This window comes from Lissotriton vulgaris, chromosome 6 (genome assembly GCF_964263255.1).
Source record: "Lissotriton vulgaris chromosome 6, aLisVul1.2, whole genome shotgun sequence".
Taxonomy (NCBI): Eukaryota; Metazoa; Chordata; class Amphibia; order Caudata; family Salamandridae; genus Lissotriton; species Lissotriton vulgaris.
The window spans coordinates 790,720,166-790,745,492 of NC_141694.1; the positions used below are offsets into that span (position 1 = coordinate 790,720,166).

Here is a 25,327-nt window from a genome sequence, read left to right on the forward strand (position 1 = left end):
GTTATGCCCTCATGCAGTGTTTTACACTGGCCACACCCATAGAGCAGTGGAAGACTTCTGGAGGCCGGGGGGTGTCTGGACCTAAGGGCCCTTACCCCAATTAGTATAGAGGCTCTCTGAGTACCCAGACAGGTAGGTGGCTCTGTAATTGGAATGGGGGTTCACTGAAGGGTTTCAGGTAGGGTACCAGAGTCCTACGGGCTGGAGGTGTGCGGTCAATTTGAAATCGGCCAGGGATCTCTCTTAGGAGGTAGCGGAGAAACAAAGAGGTAGCTGAGGGCAGGGTTGCGGGCCCATTCTGGGAGTGGACCCTATTAGATCTGATTATTTCACCATTGGGGTGGTACCCAAAAAAAGAGATGGGAAGTTCCGGATGATTTATCACTTACCTTGGCCAAATGGCGGATCTTTCAATGATTTGAACATGGGCACTAGCCAACATTTCTTACCCGGAGCCTGAGGCCACTCTGCTTTTAGCTCTGGATCAAGAACCTCTCACATGTGTATTTCCTGAAAGCGGAGATGCTGGCAATCTGACAATGTATCAAATTAAGGAGTCTGTCAGCCGACCCGGGGTTACCATAGCAACGAGGATTGAGGTGAGTTCTTTACCACACCTAGGCCCAGCTTGCAAGCCATCATTATGTCTCTGCAGGCAAAGCTTAAGAACAGCAAGTGCTGCACACGCTGCTGTAATTTAAGCCACCAGAGCGCTTGTCCAGTCTGACAAACAGCCAGGGGTCACAAGCAAGGTGGAAGGGGTTACAGCGGGGGACAGTTGCGACCCCTGACAATCCCTAATTGATGTCCATGAAGTGAGGTCCTTAACTCCAACCACCAGCTTAGCTAGGGACTGTCCCTAACAAGAACCCTTAAGTGGGTGAATGGTTGGCTGAGCAGTCATCTTCCTCCAGTGTGTATAAAAAACATTGAGCTTTACTAGCACACACAAATGTGTATGTAGTAGTGCTGGCAAAAGCAAGGATCTCCCCATGCGTCTGCCTCTCCTGAGTTTTGGTTGACACTGCCTGATGGTTTTAACCTTGAGCAGAGAAAGGTAGAACTTAACAGTTTCTGCCTGATGTTTAACTATTTACCCATAGCCTGAGCAGGGAGCAAATCTTTAGGAAGACTTACTGCACCAACCTTTTAAGGTTGTAATTAACCAAATAAAGTTTTCTTACTGACTGACTGACTACTGCACCAATTGAATTAAACAAGCATGTGCAATGCAATCAGTCTCACCTTTGGGATCTTATCACTATTTAACCATGCAGCACATTATTGTGGGTATAGCAACAGTGTTCTACTGTGCCAGACATAAGGGGCCCTTGGACTACCAGCAGGAGCATAAGCAAAAAAAAAGAAAATGCACGAAGCAGGAAAAGGGTACAGTACCATAGGCTGTTACTAGGTGTCCCTTGGGACATTTTTTGACCACATAACGTACTGCATCCTAAAATGTTGATGAATCCAACACATCCACAATGACCTTTCGCGCACCCAGTACTGGGTCCTGTCAGATGCCATGAAAATGCATAATTTTACTACTGGCACAGACAGTCTCATATGCAAGAGAATGCCCCAGCTTTGAGTTAAAGAATCACAAGTGAGGGGAGGGGCAGGGGGCATTCAAGCAAAGATGGGAGGGGTGGGTGTGAGTAAGGAATCATGACAAAAGCAGGGAAAGAGTGCAGTCCCACAGGCTGTTACTAAGTTCCCTTGGGACCTCTATTGGCCACATAAGCCAATGCACTCTGAAATGATGAAGAATCCAACACATCTCCAATGACCCTTTGCTCACCCAAGGCCGGTTTTCAACAGGAATGTTACTAGGTGTCCCTTGGGAAATTTTTGGGCCACATTAAAGTACTGCACCCTAAAATGTTGATGAATCCAACACATCCACAATGACTTTTCGCTCACCCAGCACTGGGTCCAGACAAAAGCCATAAAATGTATAATTATTCCACTGGCACAGACAGTCTTATATGTAATGCTACAGTTTTAAGTTAAAGAAGCACATGCGAGTGGAGTGGTGGATGGGACATTCAAGCAACGATACGAGGGGTGGGGGTGAATAAGCAACCACAATCAAAAAAAAGCTCTAGATTTAAAATCAAGCCTAAATGGAAGGAGGGGCTATTGTGCTCTGGAATGGGGAATGCTTTGAGATTGAAAGGCAATGATGGGAGGGGTGGGTGAGTAGGGAACCACAACAGAAAAATCACTAGGTGAGGTTTAAAATAAAGCCCAGATGGTAGGATGTAGCCTCATGTTCAGCTTGTTTGAGGCACAAACGCGCTTTATGCTAACAGCGGGTGGGGAACGGGAGCCTGGACAGCATGAGATGGGGAGGGAGGAGCTACTATCAACACGGACAATGTGTGAATTGAAAGCAGGACACGGGCAGTGCTTGAAGCTAAGAGCTGGAGTTGGAATAACTTAATTGCAGGTGACAGCAGTATCTTGCAGGATGGTGCAGAAAGGCGGTGGTCAGTCAATACACACAAGTGCTCATGGAAAGCTGGGTTAGTCACTCATTCTCCCCGTGCCTAAAAATGAATACGTCCGTCTGCCAACCCGTGCTCATGGAACGTGCTCTGATTACTTCGGGTCGGGTTCATGCTATTTGCAACGGCCCAAAAAAACAAGCATGACAAACACCTACTATGCCCAGGCAGCTCTCTGTCCACCATGCTGCAGAGTAGTGTGGACAGCTGGGGATCAGCTGCTGAAGGGGAGGTGGGCAGGTCTGAGGACGGCAGCGGCAGATAACCGTGGCCCCTGTGGCTGTAGAGGCGATCCCAGGAGAGGCTCAGCCCAGCCAATAAAAATGGCGCAGTCTGCTTAACCCAACAGCGGCAGTGGAAGGAGCTACAATACGCAGGCTCATTTTAGTTTTGGAAAAAGAGAAAGCGTGTCGCTCGTGGAATAGTATTTGCGTCAATGAAATCTTTTATAACGTGTCTCACTGAGGTCAATGAACAATTGATTTCTGATTGCATGAGCGGCAAAATGTACTCAGGTTTTCAAACTGCATTGACGTGGAGATTTTTACGAGGTGCATCTGTCTGTCAGCTGTGTTCCTATTTAAACATGTTTTGCCATTTTACTCTCTCTCACTGTTTCCCTGTCTCCCCTCTCTCTCTCACTCGCTGTCTCTTCTAAAGTTTCTCACTCTGTATCCCTATGTCTTGACCTCAGCTTCTTTCATTAATTTTTTACACTCAGTAACAATCGCAGTGCTTTTTAAAAATGCTCTTTCAGTTTTAAGACCAGGTCGACTGATGAGTACATAGAGTACCTTTATCGCTCAAACATGGAGCAAACATAGGCTGCTGTGCTTGCTCTCTTGCCCTCTTCCTTCTGCTATATTGAATGACAGTTCTGGCTAATGGGTATTCCTTAAAGAATTCAGCTGCTATGTCTAGAAATTGAAACTGATTCTCCACTGCCTGGGCCGTCTGGGCATATTGATCTGTTTTAATGGAGTCTTCGGAGCAAGGTGCCTGTAGTATCCTGCGAGACACGTTCTAGTGTCCCGCAGGAAGTTGTCATGCCAGCCACTCCCTCGAGGGCAGGGCACACTGCATTCCCACACCCATCCATCATGGGTGCCACGAGTGACGTGGCCCCGTCAATAAAAGGGCCCGTTTGCACGTGCTCAAGGCCAGTTACTTTACTACACACCCTTGGTGTCTGTGTAATTCATTCACGTAATGCGGGCCTGAGGCCCGACACCACATTGGCGACGAGTCGGGTAGCTGACCCCGTGTGCCTGCGGCCCGGCGTTTCATGAGCCTGACAGTCATCGTCCCTCATGGTGGAGGGAATTAGCTGGTAATGAGGAAAGGTGGCGGCACCCGCACATAACTGTCTAGGGCCACCCGTGACTGAACATGAGATCCGCGCGACACCGCATTCCAAGAGCAGCGACCAGAGACTGGCCCTGCTGCATCCCCACTGATTCCGGAACCAGGAGGAGAGGTCATGCGTTCCAGGTGAGAGCGAGAGCCCCGCTATGCCAGCAAGGTGCTGCCAGCAAGGTGCTCCCAGCCACGCTCACTGATAGAGCCCAGCGACCAAACAACGCAACCCCTGCCTCACTCCTTCTCACCAGTGCAGCCGGCATCGGCCCAGCAGCCGCCCCAGCAGCCGCCCGATGGCGGGTGTCTTCAGCTCACATGCAGGCCGGAGACCAATGTGAAGTGCCTGAGTTGCAATCGCAGCGAAGCAGCCAAAGTGCGCGAGGGAATAGCTCCCTGCGCTGCATGTTCAGCCTGCCCCCAGCAGTGAGAGAAGTGAGACAAAGAAAAGGAAAGCGAGCAGCAGAACACGTTTGAGCAGGTGACAGAACTCTAAAAGCACCGCGCTACAGGAATACCTGCAATCTGACCCGCCTGGTGCCCATCTTCTGGCAATGTCCACCGGTAACCCCGTCCGCATACGGCTCCGGCTCCCAGCATCACGTAAAGCCATCAGTGCTCCCTCGGGTGAGCCCGGACATTAGCACCAGGAACTTAGAACAAGGGGACCCGTACACCCACAATCACGTTGCCTCACCCCGAGCCACCATCTATCTCTAAAGCACCTACGGGACAGCAAGGCCTACAGCGTGTAATAAGCTGCTGCAGCCGTGGGAGATGCGTCTGCGCCGCCTGGCAGCCAACAGGAACTCTGCATCACTGGCTGTGAGAGAAAGTGGCAGGCAAGTGCGACCCCCACACCCACGTTTCCTGAACCCGCAACATGTAGGGCAAACCCATGAGGGGCACCAGCAGCACTACCTCAGCCAGTGTTCACCCACAAAAGTTCCCAGGCCTGGGAGAAAGACAAACGACCCACGGTGAGGAGCCTGCAGCACCACCCAGTTTGCCACCCCGCACCCTGGCCAGCAACCCCTGCCTCTCCCTGTCAGCAAATGGAGAACAGGGTGAGTGGTGCCACCAAACACACAATGCTCCCCCTACCTCCACAGAAGACATACAGCGCACAGAGTAGCCTCCCCACGTCGCAGGCAGGAGCTGCAGGGTCCGCAGTCTAACACACAAATGATTGCCAGGACCGGCACAACCGGAGTGTTGTTCTGTCACCCAGTAGCCATCTGTGGTACTGCAGCCACACCATTATTAATACACTGCAGAGGAATGCTTGTACTAACAGAATGGGAACTTCATCGTGCAAGGAAGATCCCAGACCCCGTCTTGTCCGAAATGCTGACACTGATGGGCCCCATGCCCAGTGGTAAGGCTAAGTTGAGCTGAATGCCTAAGCCTGCACAAGTATAAGGAGCAACCACGTTACCCTAGCCCAAAGGAAACAACTCAGTGTCCCCAGCTCCAACTCAGTACCCAAAGACAGACTGTAGAGAGCATCCTGCAAGGACTGGGGCCCACCAACACTGCCCATGGCCCCAAACCAGCATGTTTTCGCAGTGGCAGCAAGCCGAACCAGCACCTGAACAGTAGCCACAGGGCCCCCAGGAGAGTCACAGGAAGATGTGCCCTCAGAAGGGAGTGCTCAGAGAGTGGCTCTCTGTTCCCTGCAAGCGAAAGCAGCAAGGACACCCACCAAGATTCAGCGAAGGCCCTGCACAGCCAAAGGAGCCACAGCGACACACGCGAAGTAGTCAGCGACAGCACAAGAAAGACTGGTGCAGAGTACGCACAACACGTGGCTGCCCAGCGCCACCGCCAGTGAAGAGGTCGCATCACTCTCCCCTACTGGTGAACAGGCCCAACCACAAGCACACCACAGGCATCCCAAGTGCCAGAAGAAAGCGTCCAAGAAAGAGACAGAGCACACAAAGAGCACACAAAGCCAGAAGCACGCAGAAAGCCTCACCAGTGAACCGGACTACACAGACAGCGCCAAGGAGACATCTCCGCAAAGAAGCACTGCTGAACGCAGATAGGAGAGCACCCACATCTCCACCGCCACAGCGAAGCCCCGCAGTGGGCCAAAGACCACGCACAGTGTCCTCCCTCACACTGCCTCAAGACGGAGTCGGCCGCGACCCAAGATCGACAAGAGAGGAGTCGCACACCCTACGTGGCAGGCCGCCACAGCACCATGCGCTCCAACAAACAGCTACACAAGACCAGACGTCACGTCGCCCAGCAAGCAAGGAGCACGTCACCAAGTGACTAGTCCAGGCAAGCAAGCCAGAGCAAAGGCAGAAGCCGGCACCATGACATCGCTGCCTCAATGTCCAAACGCAACGCCCTCGAAGAAAAGAAGAAGAGTGACAGCCCTGTCACCACAAAGACCGGATGAGCACAGGTGGGCTGAACAAGCCAACAGAGGGAGAAGACCCAGGACTCACAGCCAGCCAAGAGCACACCTTGACACACCAGACAGCCACCAAGGCGGACTGACATCCCTGGATATGGCCTCATGGACGAACCAAACGTAAGCCGCAGCCAGCGCCAACCACGTCTCATCCTAACGCAAAACATTGGTACTTGGCTTTGCAGTCACTATTAGGAAGGGAACGCCCCTTCCTAATAGCAAGTCGCTAAACACTATTTTGCGAGTCGCAATTTATTTGCGACTCGCAAAATAGTGTTTGTACATTGGCCACAGGTTTTTAGCATGCCCAAACGGGTCGCACACCCGTTAGCGCATGCTAAATACTGTCAAACATCTGGCCATAAATCCCTTAGAAAACTAAAGAGAAACTTGGAGAGATCTTCACAGTGTCATAGTCCACAGGTCCTGAAGGATCTGTCAAATAGTTAGGACAGCGAAACTTGTCGACCTCCACCTACTAAGGTCAATACATGCTTGTGGTTTTAATATGTGCAGAGTGATGCAAATATATGAAGTCAAGAACCATACCCTAGACACATTTTTAATTCCAGATTGCAATCTGTCAATATAGTTAAGGAGGACACACACCTATATGGGGAGAAATAGTCTCCCACATTTAGAAACAGAGGCAGAACAAGAAGCCTCAGCGTCAATGCATCGGCACCTTTTGTACATGAGGTCAGAAAACAAAGATACAATCGGGAGAACACCAATGATGAGAATCAAGGACACCGAAAACACTTTATCTGAGGTATGTCCTTCTATTTTAGTGAAACCAATGAAGCTCTTCTATAAGAAGCACTGAAGCAGAGCATTCACACACATGCACACACATACACAGTAACGCACACACTAACGCACACACACACACAGCTAACTGAGTTGGTGAAAGCTGTAGATAAGAACATTATTCCTGAAACAAATACTGATAGTACACACACGTCTAGACTCAAAATGTACACAATATACGTACCTGTATTTAAATGGTATTTGTCAATTTATATTGTCATTTTCAACCATATATGGCCTCTTAATTGAGTGCCCCACTGCTCTGTGAGCCTGTAAGATTTTTCTAGCTCTACAGAATCTATGATCTTTGACAGTAACATATGAATATCTTTCAGTTTCCATCCCTGACTCTACCAGATATATCCTCTGTCACAGGATACCAAGATTCTAATTGGAAGTGGCAGGAAGAAAAAAACGACAGGAAATAGAATGTAGAAAGAAAAAACGTTGCTATATACATTTTGAAGATTTATAGACCATACACAATTGCATACCTATATTAGGTGACTTTCCTTCAATGCCAGTAGCTCTTAAGCCAGACTTTAGGAATAATGTGCCGAAAAATAAATGTTTTACCACCATTTCCATTGCTTTATTGGGTAGTGACAACCCTTACCCCCATCTGGATGGTATCACCTGGTTTGCTCATCATTACATACCCAATTCCTTTGGGTGGTACAAGGTCTGCACAGCACTTAAAGAGGATGCTGGAATATTTCAATACTGTAAGTGCACAATTTGGCCCCATGTCCATCAAAATTGTTTTAGGGGGCGAACCCTAGACCTCTGTAGGACAGAAGGTTGGCTAACTGTCATTGCTTGCTTTGTTTAATTCTACTCAAGTAGATAACCACCACCATTTTTAAGTTAACCAGTTTTCAGTTTCAGGCCGCATCATCTTGATGGTCACTTGTGCTTGGTCCCTATGCTTCTTTGATAGGAAAATGTAATTTTCTGACTATTTTGAATGCTCACATTGACATCTGTGGTAATGCATGTACCCATCCGTTCCTAATTAAAAGTTACACATTCTTTATTAAATATTAAATCCCTGTTTTAATTTTCTCCATTTTGAGGCATTTTGCTTACAGCTTTTACTTAAAAATATAACTTGTTTTGCATCTTTAGTTTTTTTATATCTGTTACTGTAATACTATTTGGCTGTTTAGTTTTATGACAAATACAACCTCACACATGTATTCATAAATTTGTGTTGTTTTGTGTTGTGGATACAAATTTTGTGGCTGCGGTGTAGTTTTAGATGATAATTTATTTGTCTTAGTTGCAGATTAGAGTATTCATAGTAGGCTCTTGGTTTCGCCCATAGTATCGATCCTAGAACAGTCCCACCAGGAGCAGCCTCCCTGCTGTTCAGCCTATACTCCGACACTTTCTCACCTCACAGGCACCCAAACATTTATGTTCTGTTTAGAAATTTAGAGAATGCAGCTACCTCCAACAGAGGTCTTTCGTATTTTGTAGCTCTCTTTACTGAACGTCATTATCATTCGTGGTTGTTCGTCCTTGACAGTGGTTTGGTTCGATTCGGTGGTCCCAGATATATGCTGCTGTTGCATTTTTGCACGTTCGATTTTTTCTTTCCTACTCAGGAGTGTATCCGCTCTGGTTTGATTTCTTGCTTTTCTTTCGCTTCTGTTGAGATCAGTTGTTTTATAGCCACGTTGTTTGAAGCGTATCCAGCTATGTGGACCACCTCATAGCCCCTACAATACAAAAGACTTTAATGAAGTTCTGGCACATACTTCAAAAGGACCCGGACATAGGGATAACCATTGGAGATCGTCCATTGATCTCATACCGAAGACCGCCCAACCTATCTGACCATCTAGTTTGAAGCCACTTTGAAATGAAAAAACCTGAATCTTGGCTCAACATGAGAAAAAGAGGCTTCAGCAAATGCATGACATGCAAAGCTCCAGCTGGAAAAAACTTTGAAATCAAAACGAGCATCACATGTGAATCATCGTTTGTCGTCTATATGCTGCAATGCTTTTGTGGAAAAGCTTACATTGGCAGCACTACATGCTCCCTCAAAATACGGATACTACAGCATATCCGTGCTATCCAGAATGGTCATTTGACTTATGCAATAGCCAAACACATGGCCAGTCACCAAGGAAGAACATGGTTAGATGTGAAATACTTCGGATTGGCAGACATTCAACAGCATGAAAGAGGGGGGAATAGGACACAAAAACTGAGACGACTTGAATCCAAATTAATCGTAAGGTTCAGAACCAAACAGCCGGCTGGTTTGAATGGAGACGAAGAACTGTATGTTCACCTATGAAACATTACACACTTGTAAATACTCATTTATGTTGATCTTTCTTGGGTGTCGCCATCAAATGATAGACCCACACTGCTGGTCACCCGGACCGGATGATAATGAAGTAGATAACCTACTGGAGGGTGACAAAACACAGCGGGGACCCAGGGCACTCAGCCCTACACTTGACATGACACTCAGTCTGAAGCTACATACACGATCACTTATCAGTCACACTGATCTCTGATCCAGGATATTCGTGTAAATCCCGAATGAAAGAAAGCGATTGTTCGTTACTATAGAAAAACGCTTTCAGTGTAGTAACGTACTGAATACCCCGCTGCACAACACCACCCTCAATGTAAGAGCATCTACATGCATATTCAATAAAGTTGTAATCATTTGAATACTACAAGGTCCAGCATGCACCAGGCACCACGTGTGCTTGTTAGGGTATAAATACGGAAACTGAAAAGGGACAATTGACAAACACTGCCGTGAACAGATACTACGGTTCGAAACGCGTAGGAGCTTTTGTCACGTTTGAAATAAATAACTGCTTATAACCAAGAAGTGTGCCCCGACTTCATTTTTTGTATGCAATATATATGTATATATATATATATACATATATATATATATATATATATATATATATATATATATATATGCATTTTGGGGAATAAACTGTGATTCAACGGTGTGTTGCTTTTTCACACAAGAAGGATTTAAGCCAAGATTTTCCTTCAGCCTTTCGTCACCCATTCACTATCCTGTTCACATTGAGACCTTACCTAGTAGAAACATGGTGACCCTGCCAGTGTACTTGGAAAGCTTTCCAGCCAGCATTGAGAAGATGGAATTGGTGGCACCAAAGCAGATCATCACATAGCCCACAAACTGTATCCCCAGAGCACAGGTCACGTAGGACTAAGAGAAGGAAAGAAAATCATGCATTGTTTAGAATTATGAGTCCCTGTTACTCATTCTTAAGCAACAGTTCTTTTTTAGAAGCTACCATAAACATGTATTTGAATGATATTGAGAAAGCGTAAAAGCTGATCATGCCTTTACACAACATCCGCATACAATTACAGTAAAAATAATTATTGTGCACCTTGCACACATTTAGAAAAACAACACAGAAATGTTAGAAAAAGTGATAAGCCCGAACGGTAAAAGCATGCTTGACTAGGAAGAAACCGTAGGATTAATCAAGTAGTGGATTTAAGATGTGTAAGTAACCAATTACCTTATATTATTAACAAGAAATGTTATGAAAGTTGATGATTACTTAGCATTGCTATTTGACTTCATTGCAGTGTACTAACAAACTCGACTTTGGTGCAAATCCTAAATGTCAAAAGTAGATGTCTGAAATGTTCAGGATAAGTGCTTAACAGTTTTAATATCATTTGAATTTAGAAACAATTTTATTTTAATGACTTTCAGAATTCAATTGTATGTTGCTACTTTCCTGAAATAGTGGCAGTAGGGCATACTTGAAGCTAAACATTTCTGTGTAACATTTACTGACAACTTTGAAAAAATCTTATATATGATATTTGTGATGTATTTCGAAATGCTTAAACTTTATTAGGATTTTATAGTAATAAAAGATGAATTTCGAATTTAAACACTTTAAGATGTTTTTCTCTTTAGGCTGCATTATTTCACAGTCTTGTGCAATGGACTTGAGGCGTTCTCAAATGTTGCTTTATTTGTTCCTGGATTCATATGACATCCTTTTGACAAAGAGAATTTACCAATGGTCTTTTAAGTATGAATGGTGGGAAAGAGAGCTTTCCCCTACATTCGTAAACAGTTGCAAATACGATACGCTATGAGTCAACTAACATGTGAGGATGCATGGACATTAGTTTCTCATGACTTATGTTCAAGTAACAATTTGCAAAACACACAAAATGATGGACGAAATGTTGCACATTGGCAAAACATTCCCCCCAGTCACAGATCTGGGTTTAATCCATCGTTATTTTGCTCACCACGCCACCCCAGTTCAGACATGGCCATATGCAAATCAGTATTGATCCTGTGCCTCATGGGAACAGTCCAGCCTGAACTGCCAAGCCATGTCTTACCTGGATCAGAATCAAGCATCCTAGGACCGGTTTCTGGTTATCAGCCGTCGTCAGCCAGGATTTTTACCTGGAAAGATGGCAATGATGATCACATGATGATGTTTTTACTCTTGCAGATGAACTTGCCTGTGGGACAATTTGGATCAGTTTGGTGAGATACCAGACTTGAACTTTCCTGATTTATGCTCTATTTCCCTTACCGCATACCCATGGACTGTGCCCCTAGTGGAGGTTAATTTGATCCCCTTTGTCCATGTTTAGATTTGTGATTATATATTTTGAACCATTAAATTTATGACTCGACGTCTTAAAATGTTACTTATATGCATTGATTTTGGATCTCTAATAGAATAATCAAATACTCTAAAGTCTTCTAAGTCTTATTGTCTCTAATGTAATTTTACAGAAACTAGGCTTAAACTCTAATTGTATAATAAAGACAGTCATAGATTATTTTCAGAACATCAGATTCTTTTGCTCCTGTTCTGTGTAGGCACGGCAACGCACTATGGGGCATATTATCAAGCACGGCGTTGAAGTTAGCGCCGCTTTAGTGGCAAAAAACTGCAGCTAAAGCGGCGATAATGGGCTTGATAATATGCCCTTGAGAATTCCCATAGAAGCCAATTTGCACACCAGAACATGGGTTTCTATGGGAATTCACAAGGGCATATTATCAAGCCCATTATCGCCGCTTTAGCGGCAGTTTTCTGCCGCTAAAGTGGCGATAATTTTAACGCCATTTCTTGATAATATGCCCCCTAGTTTGCACAATGCCGGTTAGACTGAACTTCTTCAGGAGGTGTGGTCTACCTATTTTCATACTTTATTTCTATAGCATAGTCTTGAAAGTGATATACCTGAACCTGATCACCAAATTGTAAGTTGGCTACTGATGGCCCAATTTTTAAGAAATCATAGTAACAGTTTGCTTTTAAATGAAAGATAAAGAAACATCAATCAATCAATCAATCAAAGCATTTATATAGCGCACTACTCACCCAGAGGGTCTCAAGGCGCTAGGGGAGGGGGGTCCGCTACTGCTCGATAAGCCAGGTCTTGAGTTGCTTCCTGAAGGCGAGGTGGTCCTGGGTCAGGCGGAGGTGGGTCGGGAGGGAGTTCCATGTCTTGGCGGCGAGGTAGGAGAAGGACCGTCCCCCTGTGGTGGCTCTTCGGATGCAGGGGACCGCGGCGAGGGCGTGGCCGGTTGATCGAAGATGGCGTTTGGGAGCGTAGAAGTTGAGGCGGCTGTTAAGGTATCCTGGGCCTTGGTTGTGTAGGGTTTTGTGTGCGTGGGTGAGGAGTCGGAAGGTGATTCTCTTGTTGACCGGGAGCCAGTGCAGGTCTCTCAGGTGTCCGGAGATGTGGCTGCGACGGGGGATGTCCGCGGAGAGGTCTAGGAGGATGAGGGCTGCTGTTTCTCCGTTGTCAAGCAGTGCTCGGATGTCATCGGTGGCTGCGATCAGGGCGGTCTCGGTGCTGTGGTTGGCCCGGAAGCCAGACTGCGAGAGGTCGAGGGATCCGTTCGTCTCGAGGAAGGCGGCCAGCTGCTTGTTGACGGTCTTCTCGAGGACTTTTGCAGGGAACGGGAGCAGCGAGATGGGGCGGTAGTTCTTGAGGTCGGTGGGGTCGGCTGATGGCTTCTTTAGTAGAGCGCTGAGTTCGGCGTGCTTCCAGCTCTCTGGGAAGGTAGCAGTGTCGAGGGAGGTGTTGATGATGTCCCGCAGATGGGGTGCGATGACAGCGTCGGCCTTGTTGAAGACGTGGTGAGGGCAGGGGTCGGTCGGAGATCCGGAGTGGATGGAGTTCATCGTGCGGACAGTGTCTTCGGTGCTGACCGGGGTCCAGGCGCGGAGGGTGGTGGTGGGGGGCGGTGGTTCGGTCGTGGCATGCGTCGGTTGAGTGCTGAAGCTGTTGTGTATGTCCGCGATCTTGTTGTGGAAGTAGGAGGCGAGGGAGTTGCAGAGGTCTTGCGAAGGGGTGATGTCGTTGTTTCCGGCGTTGGGGTTGGAGAGCTCTCTAACGATGTTGAAGAGTTCCTTGCTGTTGTGTGCGTTGTTGTCCAGTCGTTCCTTGAATGCAGTTTTCTTGGTGGCGTGGATGAGTTGGTGGTGTTTTCGGGTGGCGAGCTTGAGGGCAGTCATGTTGTCCGGTGTTGGGTCTCTGCGCCAGGTTCTCTCGAGGGCTCGGCAGTTCTTCTTGGAGCTCTTGAGTTCGTCGGTGAACCATGGGGCTTTCTTGCTACCGGGTCTGCTAGGCGGGGTCCTCAGGGGGGCGAGGTCATCTGCGCAGTCGCTGATCCACTTCGTGAGGTTGGTGGCCGCTTGGCTGGGGTTCGTTGCGCTGGTGGGTGGGTTCTTGCTCAGGGAAGTCGCGAGCTGGTCGGCTGTGATCTTGTTCCAGCTTCTGCGTGCAACCTGTTGCTGGTGGTGGTGGATCGTGGTCCTTCTGAAGCTGAAGTGGACGCAGCTGTGGTCCGTCCAGTGGAGTCCGGTGGCGTGGCTGAAGGTGATGTCCTTGTTGGATGAGAAGACGGGGTCGAGTGTGTGTCCGGCGTAGTGGGTGGGGGTGGTCACCAGCTGCTTGAGTCCCAGGTTTGCGAGGTTGTCCAGCATATATACAGAATAATACTAATACATATAAATGAGTTGCACTAATGAGAATAATTATGAAAATGTTGTTTATTGGAATTTGCTGATAAATAATGTGCTACTAATAAAATGGCCTAATGTTTCTATTGCTTTCCATTAGAATGCTTCATGTAGAAAAGTTGGTGAAAAACTATAAAAATACTTGTTAGGAACTTGAAATTTAAACTGATAATAGTACAGATTTTATCGTTTATAAAAAGTAAAAAATGATTTTTGCTATATGAACTCAGAAAATCGTATACTCATGTGAAAGTTGAGAAGAAATGAGTCGTAGGCTACTCAGATTGCTCAGAGGGACGCATCGGTGCACCGTTGGACAGAGCGGTGCTCCACTCGTCTGAGCTGCAGCCAGGTGGGGAGATGCATTATTCTGCTACCTATTAGTGTTCTGGAGGATATTGAGTATGACCTGAAATCCACAGGTGATATAATTTCTATTAATAATTATTGGAGTAGCAAAAACATACTGGTCCTGAAGAAAGCAGTGGCGTAATATATTTGCCACAGATGCTGAAACATGTCAACCCCTCCTGCAAACAGATATTTTGTTAAATCTGTTGGTTTTTCATATTGTTTTTAATGTTGGAATAATTGAGAGACACCATTAAATTGTCAATTTCTACTCATCTCTATCCAATGTTATATACCTCACACTTTCACTTTACACTCTTGCACTGCAAATCAGTTACCCTTTCTGACATCTGATATTCTTGGTATCACCCATTTAAACATATATCTACCAATGGTTGATTGTCTGTCACAGCAACATCTAGTGACAGGCAGCACTTTCTCCTGCGTTACGGAAAACCCAGATGATGACAAAGGGCGGTACCGAGCGGGAACTGATGGGTACTTTTCCCAACCTTAGGGATGTAGTGCTTTTTGACACACATCTCTACACTTCTACTTTCACCACTTTGGTCATCTTTAGTTGTACTTTGAACTGTATACACACCTGAACCCTGTTTTCTGACCCTCAGACACTCTCTGTTATTAGTATGTATTGTTGGGGCACGTGTCTGCTTGTAGGTCGTTAATTTTGCCCTTAGACCCTCATTCAAACTGTTGTTTTTTGTTCTATTTTTAACCATAGTCATTTTCAGGTGATGATACTTGATGAAAGTTCAACTTTATTTTCAATATGAAATGATTTTCTTGCTAACATTTGATACAGGTTTACAGTTTATTTCATTTCAAATTGTCATGCCAACGTGAGGCCTTTTACAAAAGTGCTCTTTCTTAATGGTGTCTTATTCATTGGCATTCTTAAATGGTTCTTTTGTAACTAGTAAAATCTTTGCCTTATTTCTTCAGTGTGTAACATTTAGCGTTCCTAAATGTTTCCTCAACGTTCACAGTGAGTTGTTCGTATGGGAGCAGGATTTCAGCTGTTACTACAAACTGATACTTTTTTCCCTTGTTAGGCCTATGCGGACTTTAACACCCTTATTCATGAAGCCAAAAACGGCTCGCAAAGGGCCAGATTCTGAGAATCTGGCCCTTTGCGAGTGCGATTTTTGCATTTGGGATTCATCATCCCAAATGCAAAAATCGCTAATTGCGATCTCGCAATTTTGCGAGGAATTACATTTAAGGAATCTCTATTTGAGATTCCTTAAATGCAATTCATCATCCAATTTTGTTTTGCGAATTCGCAATTTCTGGCCGCAATTTACCGCGAGGTCAGACCTCGTGGTAAATTGCGAAAACTCAGAAAAATGCTTTTAAATGCATTTTTCTGAGTTGCATGTTACACACACACATGTCCTTTGGACATGTGTGTGTGCAACACATGTGTAAAATTTCATTTGAGGGGTGCTACAGGGTGTCCTTTGGACACCCCTGGCACCCTTCAAATCGCTATCTTATTTGCGATTAGCTAATTGCTAATCGCAAATAAGGAATACTCCCCATTCATTCCTATGGGCCTTTTGGCCCATAGGAATGAATGGCGAGTTATTCCTTATTTGCGATTAGCAATTTGCTAATCGCAAATAAGGATTATGTAGGAATCGCATTTCTTTATGCAATTTCTACATGAATCCCGTTTTGCGAGTCCTTAATAGCGATTCGCTATGAATCGCTATTAGGGGCTCGCAAAACGGGAGAATGATGAATCAGGCTGTAAATCTCTTGTTTCTCATGACTAGCATGGGAGACCATCATGTAGTTGCAAATGCCCTTAGAGACATTATATGAATCTGAGTACATGCCAATCTTCCAACAATTATGAGATGCTACATCACTACGACTCTTACAGAGACTTTGTAAAAGAAGAAACACCAAAGGAGGGGCATCACCATACTTTTTCTTTTCCCTGTGTGAGAGGGTTGATCTAATTTTTATGATTTTAGAGCACTATCCTCCTTTACTTTGGACTGCTTTTGTGGCAGCTACTGTTGTTAGTTGATGGACTAAAACTCTTGTTTGCCGAACTATGTAATAGTCTTTACTTCTTTTGTCCCATGCTAATGGACTCGCCCATAGTGGATTTAAATCTCAACCTTTTTCCCTTTTTCTTTAGGATTGTGACTTGTTAGATAAATGAACTTTCCTTCTGACTTTGATGGCAGTGGGACTCTGTAACTCAGGAAATTGATTTCTGCGATAATCATTCTTTGAAGCTTGGCCCAAATGGTTGGCATTGTATTTCAAGTTGGTGCAATTTTAACTGCATTACTTAATATACTGCTTATTGCAATGAATGTTGAATCTCTAACAAAATAAACAAATTAGTGTAATATCTCTCTGACTCTATTATTGAGTCTTGTTGGTTCTTCAATTGCAACTATGCTATTTTCCAATGATTTAAATGAGTTGTCGAGAGAATCAGCAAGCTTTTACAGAATATCAAGTTCTGCTTCTTTTATTCTGTGTGGCTGTAGCAGAATTTTAGCTTTGCATAATTCTAGTCTGACAACTTTTTTACGAGATTGGGTCTTCCTATTGCAATTCTTTAGTTCTACAGCATGGTCTTGAGAGTGGTGTACTTAAACCTGATTTCAAATTTGTAAGTAAGCTGTCAATTTATGATCCGGATTGGAGAGCTAATGTGATGTTTGGTCACCCTAATTTCCACCCCTCCTATCGGTGTAGAAAGGTTCATCAGAGGATCATTGCATCTGTGGTAAATAGAAATACTGTAGATTGTATAGGGCCCAGTATGGTTAGAATAGTAAGGAGAGCAAGCGTACAAAAATCTTTTACCATGCTTGCACTGCAACTCTACCAATCAGTGGCCCTCATTGGGTAGCTGGCAGTTGGACATCCTGTCTCCTCACCCCTATTATGACAGAGAAAGATCCATCAGAGGACCATTTCCTCTGAGGTGAAGTGTTAAGTCTGAGTAAAGATCCTACTCCATGGGCCCAGTAGGAGAGTTGAGGTTAAGCTTATGAGAGTAAAAGCTTACTGCGCTATCAATATGAATGACCAAACTCAGGGCACAAAAGAAGTGAGGTTGAGGATCCCATACACCTTTTAATAAAAAAGAAAGGCATGGTGACCCTTTTAATAAAGTGTCCCCAAATCTCAGAATTGGGCAGTAAACTAGGCTGAATGCACAGTTGCTCAGTGCATTAGTGTACTCTGTATGTATGGGAACAGGGCAGTCTGCCAGTAGTTTGACGCAACATGATGACCCACCACCACAGAATGTGATAAGGACCCCATCAGTCTCTAGTATCAAACAGATATACATTGGCCATGGGCTGAATAGAGGTCCACTTAAAGGGTGGACGTCCCTTGAAGGGTTAGGGCCCTCTGTGCTGCAGAGGCTGCAGGGGCCTGCGTTACGCCCCTGCAGTCTCCATTTGTGAATTTGTGACATACAGGTCTGTAGTTTCACAATAGGAATGGCAGAGGAAAGTTGAATGGGTTAGGAAAGGAAGAAAAGAGCTGAAGGAAGAAAAAATAGAGTGATGCTAAAGGAAGGAGAAGAATTGAAAAAGGTTGGGTAAATGAGCATAAGAGAGACAGACAAAGGGAGTAAGAACAAGCCAGGTGGATGCAGGAATAGAAACGAAGAAGTGCTGTGGAAACAGAAACCAGGAGAATGGGCAACGGAATAAGAAGGGTCAATGGCAGGTAAAAAAAGGTGAGGGGTATTTTATGCAGAAGATGGAGAATGGCAAAGAGAAACATGGAGAAGGTCTTCGTTGAGGAGGTCTCTGGATCTTATACGTGGCTAGCTACATTTAGGTAGTAGGTACGTAAGTATTTTGTGGGTTGGAATTTTGAAGTGCATTCACTGACCCACTTTGGTATTGGCTGCCTGCCCAAATGCCAAGAAATGGACATAATAGTTTAATCTCTACTGTAGCTCATAGAAGATCTCAGTAGCACTGAACAGACCGTTGAACTAGTAAGGCGACATATATGGCATTAGCGTGTCCATTCTAGGTGTTTTGTTTCCCATTGGTAGGGTATTCCCATTCAATATAATTATATTTCATTGTGAGACCAATTTCTCCAATTAGTGCTTTAAATAGGCAATAGCGAGTTTGTCATAAAACCTAGCTAAATTACACATGATTCAAAAACCTTCATTTCCAAATACCTAGTAGTCATTGTGGTATGAGCAGCTGGGTAATATTTCTTTTTCAGCAAAACGCCACAAACAGGAACTCTTTGTGGTCTGTTTACTGGCTACAATGGTATACTCTGGCACCAACAGTTGCTAGGATGTTTTATGATGTAATGATTTCTTTTCATTCTGCAAACACAATATTTGTCCTGCACCATCATGGGATAAAATATCTCTTAACATAACTCTATCCATTTTTTATCCACGTCCATTCATGCCCTTTATCGCAAAATGCATCTGTGGCCTTCAATATCATTATTTGATTTTATCTCGTCTTCCTATCTAATCTTCACAGATTTCTAAACAATGTTAGACTTTCAATGCCTCTTTAAGGAACTCTACTACCATATTTTATAATAAATCTGTTGATAGCTTAAGTTGTGCAAGACAAGGTAATCTTGTCTTCTCAATGTGTCTGTACTAGTTTTTGCTGGCTTGAGGACTATGCACACTTTTCCACTGTTAACCAGTGCTAAACTGCATGTGCTCTCTCCCTAAAACATGGTAAAATTGCTTCATACCCAATTGGCATATTTAATGTACTTATAAGTCCCTACTAAAGTTCACTACATGTGCCCAGAGCCTGTAAATTAAATGTTACTAATGGGCCTGCAGCACTGCTTGTGCCACAGACCTAAATTGCCCCTTAACTATGTCTCAGGCCTGCTACAGCAGGGCCTGTGTGTGCAGTTTACTGCCACTTCGACTTGTCATTTAAAACTGCTTGTCAAGCCTCACGTCCCCCTAGTATTACCCCTAAATCATCCCTATGGTAGGCCCTAGAAAGCCCTAAGGGCAGGGTGTAGTGTAACTGAAAAGTAGGACAGGTACTGTATGTTTTTCATGTCCTAGTAGTGACAAACTGCTAAATTTGTTTTCCACTGCTGTGAGGCCAACTCCTCTCCTAGGCAAACATTGGGAATTCTTTAAAATACTTTAAAGCTGTATTTCCTAATTAGAAAGGAGTAAAGGCATCATGATTCATATATTTGAAATGGTACTGATAAATCCTCTTTTCTGGTAAAGTCGGATTTAACATTACTATTTTAAAAATGCCACTTTTAGAAAGGGGGCATTTCTCTGCTCTTACTGCTCTATGGGGCATATTTACAAAGAAGTGACGGAGCACAGTATTAGCCTTCTTGGCTTAACGCCGCGCTCCGCAACTTCTGAAACGCAGGGCTGTACCATATTTACAACAATATGGTGCAGCCCTGCATTACCCCCTGCGCTGGCGCTAATTTCAGCTGTCTACCCTTAATGCAGGCACCCTTGCCTGCATTGTGAGGAATGATTGTTTATGTGCAGGAAGATGTCCCTCCCTGGACCTAAATAATCTGAAATGGTGGTTTGTAACTGCTTTGTGCAGCTCACATAGAAGCTGCAACTACTCATTAAAAAAATATTGTTGATGTGCAAGAAAGGACATCTTCCTGCACATAAAAAATCATGCATGGTTGTTTGCTGTTTTATTCTGTGCTGCACAAAGCAGCACACGTTAAGTGACATTCTGGTGGTGATAGAGGCTTGTAAATATGCCCCTATGTACTTTGCAGCCTGTCTATAATACACATCTGGGCTGGGTGACAGTTACCCTTTGTGCATTCCCTCCAGCCAGCCACACACACAGGAAAGTTAGGTGCGGCTGAGTACATATCTACATACATCTGCATTCTGATGCCCCTTCCTAGGGCTCACACTTACACTTCAAAGGGCAGTGGCCTAACCCCACACAAAGGACTGATTACTCTCCCCTCCCCACAGTGTGAAAGGGATACTGGTGCACTTCAAAGCCATTTTTTAAAGTCTACCCCACTTCAAAAGCATATTTTGGTATATGTACTGGATCTCTAACCCCAGCATATCCGACACTTCTGGACCTACACCTGAACCACCGTCAGAAGAACTACTGTTCTGCTCAAAGGACTAAACTGGACTGCTGATGTGGAAGGCTTGTTTTTCAATTGTTGCCCTGCTCCCTGCTGATCTCTGACGCTGCTGTAGACAAGCTGGACTCTGCCTTCTTCTAAGTGATCTCCAGGGGCTTGTTAGCATGCCTTTTGTTGTTTGAGGCTCAGTGATATCTAAGCCTCTACCCCTGCTCCTGTGTCTGGCTCACTGGAAGTGGCCCAGAAACTTGCAACATGGATTTTAATGCACCTTCTGTCTGCCTGTAGCAGAACCTGCGTATCGATCCGGTTGCGAGAGTAAAACTAGCGTATCACCTCAGAACCTCTGTTGTGCCTTCAGAGATCGGAGCATCGGACAGTGTATCACTGGCGCTGAAGCTTGGTGAGAACACTGCATTTCCTCGACTGCGTGGCTAAATCTGGTGCATCGCTCGATACCTCTTGACTCCGATACCCGTCTTCGGAATTGACCATCACCTTCACTGCATGGAGAAAATCATCGCATCTCACTGCTTGTGTCCAGTCAAGGTACCTAGTTCATCGGGACCTACAAGGGTCCTGTAGCCGAGCGGCGCTCCATCACGGTCAGCCCGAACTTTGACTTTGCCTCGTCCAAGTGTCACCTAAAGTAACCTTTTCAACACTACTTGCTTTTAATCTCTTTACTGCATTTATTTCTTCAAAACCCAATATCTCAACTTCTGCACAATGGATTTTTATTATTTAGGTCTTGTTTTGTTTAAAACGTCAGACTTTATTTTTCTAAACTGGTGTGGAGTCTTTTGGGGGCGTTTTTTACTGTGTTTCTGTATGAGTTAGTGCACAAATACTTTACACATTGTGTTCTAATTGAAACCTGACTGGTCTGTGCCAAACTACAAGAGGGTGAGCACATGCTAATTTTGGTTGTGTAATGGCTAGGACTGTGGTCCAGACTTGGACAGGGTGCGTACTTCTGCCAACTAGTGACCCAATATTGAACAACAGGTTGCTGGCTAAACAAAGGCCAAAATAATCAAAACTTCACCACATTTTATAGAGGTATCTTCTGGATGAAGAAGACATCTTAATCGAATCCTTTGAAGTACAAACCATTACCTTTGACTTGTATTTAATTACTACCAAATTCTTTTTATGACAGTATTGGCCACATTCTATTATGCCAAGTTTCATTACATGGCAACACAATTGCATTGATTACAAAGAGCAGCAGGGGCAGCGGAGGCCCAATGATTTAAGGAACATCATCATTTATATTTAGCAACCATGAAAATCCATAATAAAATGTTAAATAATGGTGGATGCCACGATGCAGCTTTAGAGTACACTTGTTGGGCAGGGCAATGGTGCACTCAACTCTCCATCTGTACCTAACTGGACTCTATCTATCTATACTGTTAGGATGTAAATGAATTATGATACTTCTAATAGATGATGATTGAAAGAGTTAAACATGACTTTAGGATCTATAAAAATCAGGAACAGGTTTCCTATTTCTATGAGACAGTACTTATTAATAATCATAAAGGACATAGATCTTTGTCAAGGGTACTCTGAACGTTCTTTAATCCATTCTGTGCTAAAGACAGTACATCATTCACCTACAACCAAGATAATTTCTTGTTCTATGACTGGCAATTATTTTGGAAATTTCATTGTTCGAGAAAATAGAATGATAGTTTCCTGCCTCAGTCATTGGCCCTTTCTTTTATTGCAATTAATCTTTTTATTAAACAATTAAACGATATCGCAATCACAATTTCACATTTGCATGATCATGGGCACTGGGGGTTCACAGATATTACCATGGTAGGTATTCCACTTGCTCAAATACCTATCCATTTCTTGGGGCACCCTCTAGTGACTTGCACATATTTCTCACGCAGCATGCACCGGTCCATGTCTGCGTTCCACCCATCAACAGTGGGTGGTGCTTTTGACCCCCACAGTCTTGCCAGGTTCCGTTCATTGGCTCTTTCTTATTAAATGGAATATGAAGAGCACATCTCCAAACAACAGGAACTTGCTCAGACCCTGAAACTCATACATGACAACATTTTAGAAGAGGAAAGTAATCGTGAGGACGTATTTCCCTTTTAACTTCTATTGAAGCAGAGACAATTTCAGGTGGAAGGCAGCCAAAATAAAGCAATTGTTGGCTTAAAAATTCTGGAGTCTCCCGCCTGAATGGGTCTATTTGCATGTATGATAACTGCATTAAAAGTATTGATTAAAGTTGGAACCCATTTGCCTCGTTCTGAAAAAAGAGATCAAGCGGCTTATAGGCACGCCTCGGAGCACTACTTTTGCTTTGATTACTTATAACGCTGCAACAACTTGTCATCATTATTGTTTTCAACAAAAATGCTAATACAACTGTTCCCTTTACAGCCAGATCTAGTTATTTGGACCTCCACTCATTATATAGGGCAGAGTACATTTTCACCCAAACATGTGCTGCAACATGCGATTGAAATTCAACTGGACCCTCATTCATGATTGCCAGATAGCACGCATTACATACATTTCAGCTGCCTAAGATCAGACCATTTTGTAGCCTAGAAAAATGTCTTTTTTTTTCTTTACATGCTTATATGTTTACCTTGCAGAAGGATATTTTGGATCAGTTTAGCATTCAAATCTGTGCTGCAAACACCAAACCTTATATATGCACACGGTTATCATTTAGCATTGTGAAAAACTCCTTGCTGAGCTAACCTGAATTTATATAATTATGCCTCACTTTTAAATTGGATTTGGTACAATTGCTTGCTATGTACGTCGGAGTTCTCAATGCCTAAGGTAGCTACACATGCTTAACACAATTGCTTAAATAATTGTTTCTGCTTTATTACTTTAACACTAGCAACATCTAAAATTGCCCCAATCCAAACCTTACTCCAAGCCTATAATCACAACACCTACCCTTATGCCGACCTATACAGTAAAAATACCCCAAGACCAAGCCCTAGGGTTAACCTAAATCCAACCCAGGAATTATAATTGTATCATTAGCTGTATGGTAATACATTGGGGGGGATAGAGATGGGTAGGTTAGGGATAATGACCAGCAACTCATTATGACTGTACAAACACATGTGCTACCTACAGTGGCCACCAATGCCTTTTTTCGTCTCCCAAAATGAATGCCTACTACCATAAAGGGTCAGGCCCAGGTGATTGAGGCAGAAGCATGGCAATTGGTCCAGAAAGACATAGCTCACGGGCTGTGGCTCAGCATAATGGCCATGCAGTGGCTTTCACTGGTGCAAACCAGGAGAAGGAGAAGTTGGCATAGGTGATAGTTGTATAATGTGTCCAAGGCATTTACATATAAGATTCAGTTAGATTGAATCAGGATGAACTTTTGAAAACTAGTCACTATTTACTGTATAAAAGGGCTCTACATTGAATGAAATGCACATATCTTATATTTGGTGTTTTGAAATATTTGTTATGAATGAATTGTCTTCTGTGTGTATGTTATGTTATGCGCGGATTTATCGCGACGCTGTTGTCTTTTCCGATTTTGGGTGAAGACTTCATTTCATTTTAAAATTATTTCCTGACTAGTCTGTACTCACCACATCTAGCGCTACCTCCCCCAGAGGGTCCGGACGATTTTGGGGCTGTTCGACCTGGGGCTCGGGCAGAGTTAGTGCGGCAGCCATCTTGGGTAGGGCTTCCTCCCTTGGGGCAAGAGGAAACAGTATAAAAACAAACGGCTATGACTCCGTGCAGCGGACGCGTTCAGCGGGCGTGCCGTATTCGCGCCGGAGTCAAGCTAGAGTCAAGCCAGAGTCAAGCCAGAGTCCAGCCCGTCTGCGCCCGTCCGCAACAGTCCGGGGCACGGGGCGACTCCTCTAAGTCCTCTGACTCTGACTCCACCTGATGTCCCGGCACCGGTAAGGCACCTTGTGCAATACTCGAAACAGGAGCTTCTTGTTCTACGTTCCAAAATGGCCATTGGCTGTGATCATAACTATCCAGCCGATAGTTTACCTACCACATGCGACTTTTGTAACCACACTATTTCATCACCTAAAAGCAATACACTGCCCTTAGCTAAACCTAACATGCTATTACTCAACTGTAGGTCGATGAAAAAACACAAATTGGAAATACACGATCTAATTACTAGCAATAAGCCCGAAGTGCTATTTCTAACTGAGACGTGGTTGGATGAGGAGTCTGCCCCAGAAGCGCTGGAAGCTAACCCTTATGGCTACTGTCTACTGCGTCTAGACAGACACAAACAAAGAGGGGGAGGGATCGCCCTCATTCATAAAACTGAGCTAGAATGCACCCTAACAAAATCCAATATACTGCACAGTGAAAGCGGTCTATTTACCATCAAACTTGGACCGAGAAATATCATTAACGGCCTGTTGATATATCGTCCTCCTGGAGCAGCTGGACAATTCGAAAGTAATCTTCTTGATTATATTACGCAGCCAGCTCTCCGTTACAAAAAGTTTATAATTTTAGGTGACTTAAACCTCCATTTTGAGGAAAGGGAGTGTAAAGAGGCACAGGAGGTGGCCACGCCATTGGCGTCGTTAGGACTGAATCTACAATCTACTGCCCCATCTCACCAACACGGCCATCTCTTGGACCCCATCTTTGCCAACTGGGAAGGCATCACTGCCTTCCCTCCGGTAAAAATAATTTGGTCTGACCATTTT

The 25,327-nt window shown here is 44.5% G+C and overlaps 1 protein-coding gene across 2 annotated transcripts in view; it reads right to left on the reverse strand.

Annotated features, from left to right (window-relative positions):
- LOC147708011 (N-acetylglucosamine transporter UNC93A-like) overlaps window positions 1-25,327 on the reverse strand; it is a 515,404-nt gene that overhangs the window by 20,271 nt on the left and 469,806 nt on the right. For both annotated transcript variants that reach the window (XM_086925281.1, XM_086925280.1), the window contains one exon: window positions 10,189-10,324. In XM_086925281.1, coding sequence (XP_086781407.1) covers window positions 10,189-10,324 — 136 coding nt within the window. The remainder of the gene's footprint in view (window positions 1-10,188; window positions 10,325-25,327) is intronic.